Here is an 11,237-nt window from a genome sequence, read left to right as displayed (position 1 = left end):
ATTAAAGGAAAAAAACAAGAAAAAACTTGCAATATTGGCATAAAAAAGAAGAAATAAAAAAAAAGTGATATCAACTTTTGGTTTGTCGTTATTGGTGGTGATGTGGGGGAGACCGGGGTTGGTTGGATCACCCCTCTTTACTGGCCCCCTGAAGGTCAACTAAATGTTTGTCTTTTTGATCTGCACTAATCTCTTATGTTAAAACATCTGAAAGTCACTCACTTTTTTGGTGAGGGCTATATGTCAGTTTTTTTGTATCAAAAGTTAAAAAAATAAATAAAAAGTCGGCACCAAAAGTGTTATAAAACTGTTTTGGAGAGAGATATTAGAAATGTGTTGCTTCCAGTTATTAGAGATAGGAATCAGCTACATTTTGATATACAATTTGAAAGTCTGTGTTGAGGGATGGTAACTGGGAAATATCATGTAATCACAAAAGTGGGTCCAAATGTGAACGGGGTTGGTTGGCACACTCATTTTGGGGTTGGTTGGCACATAGCCCCCCACTCCCATAAGCAATAGAAAGGAATAAATGTTTAGGCCTAATTGAGATGTAGTTTATAGTTTAGTTTATTTGAGAAGGGAATACATTTTTAGGCCAAATTGAGGTATAGTTAATAGTTTTGTTTATTTAAGAAGAAGAATGCATATCACTGAACAACAAGTGTAAAGCCAAGAGGCTAATTTTCATCTGTGGTCCCTGGCCAAGATGTTTAGGCATCTTAAAATGACAGGATAAAAGTTGATATATTTAATGTTAATTATGTTAATTATGTTCCAATGTTCTGATCTAAAACTGAAATATGTTTCAATCAAATGTTCAAATTGTTTGTGTTTGCTCAATCGGCTATAGCTCTTTATATATTTTAATATGATTTTATATTTTTCTTATGTTTTAAAATATATTGTAACATGCAACTGTAATGTAAAGTTAATTATTTCATTTTCTTGCATGAATTAAATATTAAATTTGTTTGTACTTGTTGCTTAATTCATTAATTTTAACATTGTGCCAACCAACCCCATAATGTGTGCCAACCAACCCCGTGTTGGGGCAGGCTTGCACAAGTGCACAACATGACTTAAATCATAAATCATTTAATTTAAGAAAATAATTGTGGGCATTAAATATATTTAGTAATAGCTGAGACCTAAACCTTTCATTTGATGCTGGTTAGAATGTTCTCACATAAATGATGCCAGAGTATTACGGCAGAGAGCGAACAGTGTGCCAGCCAACCCGGTCTCCCCTACAGATGGTCATTTCCATGCGGTCAGGCTAAGATAACCTTTACTGTAGCCTATGCAGGCTTTCTCACCTGGCTGACCTAAGGTTAGCTAACTGTTTCTTCTTACTGTCACATAATTAGGCTATTATTTATGTACAAAGACATGATGAAAGGCTTCATGTTCTGCCGTGGAGAATGGGAATTACTCACTGCAAATGTTCAAGGTAGGGAGGAGAGTGGGGGTGAGGGGGGCGCAGGCTTCATCCAAACCCAAACGGTGTTGTCATCCCTGGGCAGTGTCCCAGCGGAGCCCCCCTCCCTGTCTGGAGTTAATCCCTGTCCTATAGATCTCAACGTCGGTGGTTAAAAGGTCCAAGTCAGCCTGCCTGAGTCTTTAAGGGAAACGGTTACTCATGACACGCCGTCCTAGAGGTCTCTGTGGGCAGCCAGATGTTGGTTCATACTGATGGATGTTAGATGTGTATAGTATAGCCTACATCCATGTATGCGGTTAAAAAGCCAAACCTGTGTTTAGGAGACCCATCCTTCTGTAGAAACATCTGTCACCCACAACTTCCTGATCAGGTGGTCCCAATATTGTCAATGTTCATTAAATCATGTCTGAATGTTCATTGGCCAGTCTTGTAGCCTATTAAATCGTCCAGTGTAAGTAGATAGAACATGGAGCTAGACAATAGGCTATAAATAATCCCTTTAGTGGACCAAAAACACAAGAGTCCCCCATAATTCAACTGGGAGGGGCTCCTCACCTTTACTGGAGGCAGTGGTTGGACAGTGACTGCGGCGAAATAAGTTTTGACAGTAGCCTACCACTGATATAGACGTTTAATATCATTCTGTTTCCCTACCGGTGCATTACATGCACGTAAATAACAGTTCAATTCAGCAAGGAATGATAAAACCGTACAATGATAGGGTAATATTGACGTGATGCTACAAGAAGAAAAAAAAAGGGAAGGAACAACTAAATGATTGCTACATCTGTGCTGCATTTGACAACCAAAGTCAACAGGCTACAGGTGTGATTGACAAGCGTTGCCAGGAACACGTCCTTTGAAGACGTGCAAGCAGGTGTCAAAAGTCCCACGACACGATAACATCGTGTTACACATCTAGTACACACAGACTAGGTCAAGGACGACAAAACAGCACTGTGCGCTTACGACTCGCTCAACAGCAACGAAGCTCTGGTACAAAAACAACTGCAGTGGGGACGATTAACACAATGATTCAATGATATTTACATACGTCTGCGTATTTCTGCGCCGCGCTGCCTATAAAAGGAAACTGCGAATGGAAAACAGGAAGTTAACTAATGTCTGGGTTCCACGGCGTGGTCGGCGGTTGTGGCGTTGAGAGAGGCCTTGACAAGAATGTGTCCAGAGCAAGAATGTGAGGGTTATAAAGAGCATCAGCAGGTATTCTGCTCCATGAACATACATAGCTAGCCTACCACAGGCAGCCTAGCCTGGCCCCGGGATCGGACTGGGAGCTGAGCTGCTCTGGTGTGTTCTTGGGCCCGTCTGGACAGTGTCAAACCCCGACGGCTTCGGTGCTGTTAGCTCTATGGAGGGGGCGGTGTGTGTGTGTGTGTGTGGGGGGGGGGGGGGTTAACAGTGAGGACTGGGTCCGAGGTGCCGAATTGTAAAAACACAATGTTCAGTTTTGCCGTTAGCTCTATAATGCGCCCTCTCCCCTCTCTCCCTCCCCAGCTAAAACAGCGCACAGGAGCCTAGCGGTTCTACGTCAGTTTCAAGGACCTCATCTAATAATAACAAGGTTATTATTATGGCGCCGTTTTCTAAGGCTCCTCTTCCTGCTTCACTTACAGATTTCTAAATGTTCTCCAACCATGTAAACTTAACGCTCTAACTCTTTACTAGCGAGTCAACATACTCAAGTAGGCCATCCCTCAAGACCCCAAGGTCTCTGGCTTTAGAATCCTCCTTCTCGACTCTCCATCCTCGACTCGCTAGCTTTTTCCCCCAAGCGAAGTGACAACGAATTGGAAAAAGCAGGCACCTCAAGAGTCAAAAGCTTGCTAGACAGCAGAGGACCTTCTTCCTGGTTCCAGCGCTCGACAACTCAAGTTCCGATTGGTCGATTGGTAGCGATCGCTAAGCCTGGGCGGAGCCGCGGATGCTAGCGTAGGTGAAGCGTGTGACGGCGCCACTGGGAGGCGTATGGCCGTTCTCCTCTCGGCTGCCTCTCGTCCCACCTCTACCCAGTCTTCCTCCTCCTCCTCCTCCTCCTCGCCCCATCCCTCCCAACCCCCCTCTCCCGAGCTCGCCGCCGCCATGGCCCCGACACCTACAGCAGGTGAACGTAGATAGGACGCCCTGGCGGAAGCGCTTGTTCATGAAGCAGTAGATGATGGGGTTGACGCAGGCGGACGTGTACGAAAGCAGGTGGATGAAGGAGATGGGCGCGCCCGAGAGCATCCGGTCGGCCGAGCGGCGGTCGAAGGCGCGCCAGGCGTTGACGGCGAAGATGGGCGTCCAGCACAGGAAGAAGAGGCTGACGATGACCAGCAGCATTCGGATGACGCGCTTCTTGGCCATCAGGTTGGACGTCGAGCTGTTGCTGCAGACGCGGCTCAGCTTGGCCTTGGCGGCGGCGGTGGCTGCGCCGGCCGCGACGAGGCTCTGCTGGTGTGTGAGCTCCAGTTTCTTCTTCCTGCTGGGCTGGAGGTAGCAGCCGTCGCTGTCCCCCGGTTTGATGCTACCGGTGCTGCACTGTCGCTCTGCAATAAGAGTAACAGACACGCGTTACGACCCACCTAGCTACACAACTGCTAGATAAACCACTGATAAACAGCCTGCGAACCATTTGCATAAACATCCATGTGGAGTTAACAACTTAACTCTGCTGTTTTATCACCCTGCTGCTCTGTTTTACCACTCCTCTCTGCTTTCTGATGTAACCTTTCCTAAAGTGTGTTGAGACCAGGTTTGTTAAGTGCACTGAAATAAACGCTAAACCTGAAACCGTTGGCGGTAAAGGCCGAGTTGAAGAGTTTCAAGAAGGGCGGTTGAGTGCTTTTTGTGTACGTGCCTCTGATGGATTTGCGGGCGGTCATCTCGAACTTGATCCCCCGGTAGAGCTCCATTGAGATGAGTCCGTACGCCGTCATCATCACGATGCCCGGAACCAGGAAGAGCAGCAGCAGCAGGGACACGTACCTGATAGGAGGAACGGGTCGACGGGGACACCCGATTGGTCAACAGCAGCCACAAGTATGTGAATGTACCCGGATGCTATGAGAGGTCTACGTTCTCGGGCTATAACACGTCGTCAAGCCAGATTAATATGTTTAAAGTATGATCTAGAGACTCAATGTCAATTAAATCACACGACATTTAGGGAAAAGCAAACGTCCACAGATAAAGCGATGTGTTTTCTCTCACCAGGACTGCTGGATGACATCGCTGGGCCACACCAGACGACACATGTTGCCGGTGCTGTTGTTGATTCGCGTGAAGGGAACCAGTTTGCTGGAGATGGGGTAGGGCAGCATGAGCAGGAACGACACCACCCAGGTGGCAGAGATGACCTTGGCGGCGTGGGACTTGGTCTGCCACGCCCGCGACGTCAGCGGGTTGCAGATGGCGCTGTAGCGCTCCAGAGAGATGGCCACCAGGTTAAAGGTCGACACCGACACCGAGACCCCTGATTGGATGAGACGAGACGGGAGAATGGTTGGTGAGACACTACCTTTCCTACTGACAGTGGAGACATACATTCACATTATATAAAATATATATTAAACTATATACTCATATATTTGAGTAGGAAGTGTGAGTATGTAATAAGTAAAAACGTGAAATAATATTTTATGTCTGTGTAAATTATAATTTGTATCTTGCCAGGCTCAGCTCAAACCCTGTGTAGTGTGCTTTGTAACAGCCATGTCACTTGGTATACTGTAATACTTCTGCTCACTGGCACTTTAATGGTTTGTGACCGTGTCTTTTACGACTGTGTAGGGACGAGGTATGATCTGGTACTTCGGGATCGTCAACAGGACAATCTGTTACCGGTGGATGTTAACAAAATCACACCGTAATGATAACAACAGGAACTATAAATACATCCACTTTATCAGGGGGAGCGATCCAAAAGGGACGGACACGTAAACAGGTTATGCCCAGAGACTAACGAGGTCATCACTGTATCGATGTAATGGTCTCACTGTACAACCATACGATCAAATCTGAATGTATGATATACAGCATGCACTCTGGAATCATGGGTAATCTGCACAATGGCTATAATTAAACATAACTCCATCCATATCTGCAGGATATCTTCATACTGATGATTCATTTGAGTGAGCGTATCAGAGATTTGAAACGAGAGTGGTTGAAATCTTGCAATAATTGATCAGATTTCCAGCCAATAGGATGCAGTCAGACAAAGAGATTAAAGAGCAACAGCCCTTTGGAGAAATTCGATTTGAACGTCCTGAGAGTAGCAATACATTCGAGATCTCACGACCAACATTGTGCTTATGGATCCATTTCCCCAGTCCTGTCACGCGTTGCTTATGACCTGTAACCTGCAGTTTATTCTTCACAGTGAAAAGATATTTCAATCGGGGAGACGATCCGATTGGTTTACAGCCCGGCGGCGAAGGAGGCCAGGGAACTCAGACGCGGCCATCATCGCCACAAATCTCTTTAGTCTCTTCACACCAGGCACCACGTTACAGAGCCAAAATGGAGGAATCTCTCTTGAATCACCACGTCATTAAAGTCTCCGTCCATGTTGTTTATGGGTGGATGAGGCATAACATGCGGACAGATTAAGTTGGGATTATGTGATTATAGGCTATCTTTTGAAATAACCGTGGAGGCTACATCAACAGACTGTTACATCAACATACTGTCAACAGTAACAGACGCCACCCTGTTTTCGACTTTATAGTCATGCCTGATAAAGTGATGGAATTTTGCCACGTTCATGTTTTGAATCACCAGCGAGCCAATCGCAGAGCACCCTCAAGAGTCACATGACGACCCAACTCTAGAGGTCACGACCTGTCGTGTACGGTCAACGCCGCTTACCCATGAAGTACATGACCACCTTGCAGATGCCGCTCCCGAAGACGAAGTCCTTCATGAGGTTGGGGATGAGGGTGAAGGGGACGCAGAAGACGCAGAGCATCAGGTCGCTGGCGGCCAGCGACAGCAGGAACAGGTTGGTGACGGTGCGCATGCGCCGGTTCCTCACCAGCACGGCGATGATCAGGCTGTTGCCCAGGACGCAGAGGAGGAAGATGAGGCTGTAGAGGAAGATACGCACCGTCTGGTCGATATCTGGGAGAGAGGGATGAGAGAGGGATGAGAGAGGGAGAGGAGAAAGGGATGTGGGACTTTGTTATGGTCGTTGCACTTTTACAAAAGGTCCTGAGGCCATACCATCATATCAATAACAGGGTTTATGTATTCATACCTCGTATGGGAGATAACCACATTTCCCTACAATATTCCTTCATATCAGTGGCAATCTTCATGTTAACATTATTTGCTGTTCGAGCTGTATTAAGGAGAGTATCTCACTTTAAGATAAACCTTTCTACTCTAAAGCAGACGCGTGATCTCATGTCTGGCAATCTACTTATTGTTCTGCTCTCCTGGGTCAGCGTGAGGACAATTCACCCTCGTTGAAAATGGTCTGAATAAATTCATCTTGAGTGCACGTCTCCGGCGATGTATATTTGTGTGACCAAATTTAGGAGTTGTTTAATTCAACAACTCATTTTCTGTACAAACAGTGACATTCGATTTTTGTTTTATGGCGAAATATACTGGAAAAGAAAGACAATAGTCTAAATAAACTAGACCACCATTTGATTTTGATTTGTCGCATTTAGGCTATGGTGACATGTTGCTATGAACTCTCTTTATTTATTTATTTTAAAGAATGCATGACATTCTGACCACTGGCATAGGCTCAGTAATAGTACACTAGCCGCAACAGCGTGCATGCGTATTGCCTCTTGGACCGCGCGTATTGCCTCTTGGACCGCGCGTATTGCCTCTTGGACCGCGCGTATTGCCTCTTGGACCGCGCGTATTGCCTCTTGGACCGCGCGTATTGCGCCCTGGCCCCGGCGTGGAGATGTCCAACGGGTCGCTCGGGTGTCGGTCGCCTAGTCAGATTCTAATTTATGAATCATTAAGGGACATCTAGTCAAATGTTAACACACAAAAAGGGGATCCGTGTTGCTTTTATTTTATTTAAAATTAATTAAATGTTGATCTTACCTTTCGGCTCTGGTGGCGGGTCATTTTCATTTTCGCACTCTGACAAATTCTTGATACCAAAATCGCATAATATCTTATACAAATTAGTAGAGTTGATAAGCATATCATGTAAAGTGAACGTTTCCATTTTGACGGTCTTCACTTGCATGCAGACCAAAAACGGAGCTAAAGAAAGAATTAAACCCAAGACTTAGAAAACAGCTTTAAACATGGCATGTCGACACGCCGTAGTTGTAAGGCTAATGAAATGGCATGGAATAAGAGCGGTCTTAAGAGAGGTCTGAAAACTTTAGACGAACATATTCCGTTTCATATTCAACTATCCAATAATCAACGACACAGACGGCGGAACAAATCGGAGAACCCTGTGCCCATCGCGCTCCTGGGGGTTCCAGGTTCTGAGAAATAGTGCCGTTGCGCGCCGCTGTTCTTTGAAAGGACCCCGCCTATCCAGCCCACATGCAAGTGCGACCTATTATACACAGTCCAGCAACTCCTCATTTTGAAAGGGACCGTCACTGTAGATTAAGTTGCTGCAGACATTTTTCTCTGTTGTTTAAAAGTAACCTATGGGCTAAAATAGTTGGTTAGTCTAATCACGGCTCTGCAAAAAGAGCAAGTTGTTTGCAAAAAGAGCAAGTTGTTTGTAAAAAGCAGTTTATAAAGCCTATAGAACAAGGTGAAGAACCTCGAGTTTTGTAAGAAATATGTCTTATCTATAATGCCCTAACCTACCAATATCAAAGACCATGTACTGTGTTTGTGGGACTAATTGGTTTAGCTTTGTCGGAGATAAAACACTATGAAAGAAAACTGCCTTTCTAGATACATCACGGGTTTATAAGATGAGCTATTATTGATCAATTACTCATGAGAGAATAGGCCTACATGCGACCGTGACCCCAGACTACACTCTCGTGAGTTGTGCTACTGATCGCATGGGAACAAATTAATCACAGGGAACAAATTAATCATTCAAAATAAATTAAAATTGCCATGATACTTTATTGTGTTGGGGATAGGGGTTATTGTGTTGGGGATAGGGGTTATTGTGTTGGGGATAGGGGTTATTGTGTGGGGATAGGGGTTATTGTGTTGGGGATAGGGGTTATTGTGTTGGGGATAGGGGTTATTGTGTTGGGGATAGGGGTTATTGTGTTGGGGATAGGGGTTATTGTGTGGGGATAGGGGTTATTGTGTTGGGGATAGGGGTTATTGTGTTGGGGATAGGGGTTATTGTGTGGGGATAGGGGTTATTGTGTGGGGATAGGGGTTATTGTGTTGGGGATAGGGGTTATTGTGTTGGGGATAGGGGTTATTGTGTTGGGGATAGGGGTTATTGTGTGGGGATAGGGGTTATTGTGTGGGGATAGGGGTTATTGTGTGGGGATAGGGGTTATTGTGTGGGGATAGGGGTTATTGTGTGGGGATAGGGGTTATTGTGTTGGGGATAGGGGTTATTGTGTTGGGGATAGGGGTTATTGTGTGGGGATAGGGGTTATTGTGTTGGGGATAGGGGTTATTGTGTTGGGGATAGGGGTTATTGTGTTGGGGATAGGGGTTATTGTGTGGGGATAGGGGTTATTGTGTGGGGATAGGGGTTATTGTGTTGGGGATAGGGGTTATTGTGTTGGGGATAGGGGTTATTGTGTTGGGGATAGGGGTTATTGTGTGGGGGATAGGGGTTATTGTGTTGGGGATAGGGGTTATTGTGTGGGGATAGGGGTTATTGTGTTGGGGATAGGGGTTATTGTGTGGGGATAGGGGTTATTGTGTTGGGGATAGGGGTTATTGTGTGGGGATAGGGGTTATTGTGTTGGGGATAGGGGTTATTGTGTTGGGGATAGGGGTTATTGTGTGGGGATAGGGGTTATTGTGTGGGGATAGGGGTTATTGTGTTGGGGATAGGGGTTATTGTGTTGGGGATAGGGGTTATTGTGTTGGGGATAGGGGTTATTGTGTTGGGGATAGGGGTTATTGTGTTGGGGATAGGGGTTATTGTGTTGGGGATAGGGGTTATTGTGTTGGGGATAGGGGTTATTGTGTTGGGGATAGGGGTTATTGTGTTGGGGATAGGGGTTATTGTGTTGGGGATAGGGGACTGCGATGCTGCAGCGCTCCGCGGAGCCACGGGCGGAACTGATCTCACGGGCGGAACTGATCTCACGGGCGGAACTGATCTCACGGGCGGAACTGATCTCTCGTGTTCATGTTTCCTATGAGCGCTTAGTCCTTAGTTGCTAAGTAACCACTGCAGAGGCTGCATATGGATTCAGAAAATCCACTCTGCATCCCTTAGATAACCAATACAAACACTGAACATGATGGATGAGGAAACCGAGTTATCTCTGACAATCGCTCAGATCGTCCACAGGCTGAGAGGAAGTCATTTACACTCTCAGATAGAGAGACGGGCCAAAGTAAGTAGCTAGCATAGCATAGCTTAGCATAGCGTAGCATAGCATAGCATAGCATAGCATAGCATAGCATAGCATAGCATAGCATAGCATAGCATAGCATAGCATAGCATAGCATAGCATAGCATAGCATAGCCTAGCATAGCCTAGCATAGCCTAGCATAGCCTAGCATAGCTAGGCTAGCTCTGCGGAGAGCGGATGTGCCTCATCGAGTTGTGTCCTTGGATGTCATTTGGCAGGCGTCGTTTCCAGTTGACAGACTGGTCTAGGACTAATAAAGACTGGTTTAGGACTAATAATATCTGATCAAACATGCCAGGAATGATTCATTGGTATTTCTCAACTGTTCTATTTAGGAGTGTTTGATCAGAAATGATTCATTGGTATTTCTAACCTGTTCTTGTTCTATTTAGGAGTGTTTGCACCGACCTGAGATCAAACTGGGCTCTCTTAAAGAGGACGTGCGCAATTTTCTGAGAACATCAGGTAAACATTAAACACACTTTATAACAGAATCTGTGTGGTTACAGTATTATTTGTTTAACAGAACAGACTCGTTTTGTGTTGCAGGCTGGGAGAGAAAGCTACAGAATGCAGTGTACAGAGAGATGCACGTGTAAGTTCAGTTTGGGTTCATCAATTAATCAATTACATCAAGGTGAACCTGTGCCCAGGTAGATTTTTTTTATTTTACCTTTATTTAACCAGATAAAAAGCATTGAGATAAAATCTCTTTTACAATACTGACCTGGCCAAGAAGGCAGCAAAGTTTCACATAGAAAGACACAAGGACATATAAAATACAGAGAACAACACAACTAAATATACAAAAGGCGTAGAGCACGTGGGAACAATAAGAAATTTAGGTATATTACTACATGAGCAGCTGGTGGTAAGGACTTCTGATCATTTCAGTTTAAGGTAAGCAAGTGGGGTACTGGGTCGAAACGCTCCGAGATTAAACAAAGTAGAAATAAAGCTAAGTCAGTGTCCCAGACCTTGGCGGAAAGCATGACTGTCCCCTACTGACACATGACTGTCCCCTACTGACTGTCCCCTACTGACACATGACTGTCCCCTACTGACACATGACTGTCCCCTACTGACACATGACTGTCCCCTACTGACACATGACTGTCCCCTACTGATACATGACTGTCCCCTACTGACACATGACTGCCCCCTACTGACACATGACTGCCCCCTACTGACACATGACTGTCCCCTCATGACTGTCCCCTCATGACTGTCCCCTACTGACACATGACTGTCCCCTACAGACACATGACTGTCCCCTACT

At 45.5% G+C, this 11,237-nt stretch overlaps 2 protein-coding genes across 2 annotated transcripts in view; one reads left to right on the top strand and one right to left on the bottom strand.

Annotated features, from left to right (window-relative positions):
• Positions 1 to 3,367: 3,367 nt before the first annotated feature.
• Positions 3,368 to 7,646, bottom strand: cckar (cholecystokinin A receptor; the record flags this gene model as incomplete). Its single annotated transcript, XM_084451783.1, has 5 exons — positions 3,368 to 3,993; positions 4,305 to 4,432; positions 4,658 to 4,919; positions 6,317 to 6,568; positions 7,520 to 7,646. 5 exons carry the CDS (start codon positions 7,644 to 7,646, stop codon positions 3,368 to 3,370), a joined length of 1,395 nt encoding a protein of 464 aa, XP_084307909.1.
• Positions 7,647 to 9,807: 2,161 nt separating this feature from the next.
• Positions 9,808 to 11,237, top strand: part of tbc1d19 (TBC1 domain family, member 19) — a 23,249-nt gene continuing 21,819 nt past the window's right edge. The window contains exons 1-3 of the mRNA XM_084452173.1: positions 9,808 to 9,939; positions 10,351 to 10,423; positions 10,508 to 10,553. Coding sequence (XP_084308299.1) covers positions 9,841 to 9,939; positions 10,351 to 10,423; positions 10,508 to 10,553 — 218 coding nt within the window. The 5' untranslated portion in view covers positions 9,808 to 9,840. The remainder of the gene's footprint in view (positions 9,940 to 10,350; positions 10,424 to 10,507; positions 10,554 to 11,237) is intronic.

This window comes from Borostomias antarcticus, assembly GCF_949987555.1.
Source record: "Borostomias antarcticus genome assembly, chromosome: 17".
NCBI lineage: Eukaryota > Metazoa > Chordata > Actinopteri > Stomiiformes > Stomiidae > Borostomias > Borostomias antarcticus.
Note: the sequence above shows the minus strand (reverse complement) of the source record. Positions and strands in the feature narration are given on the sequence as shown.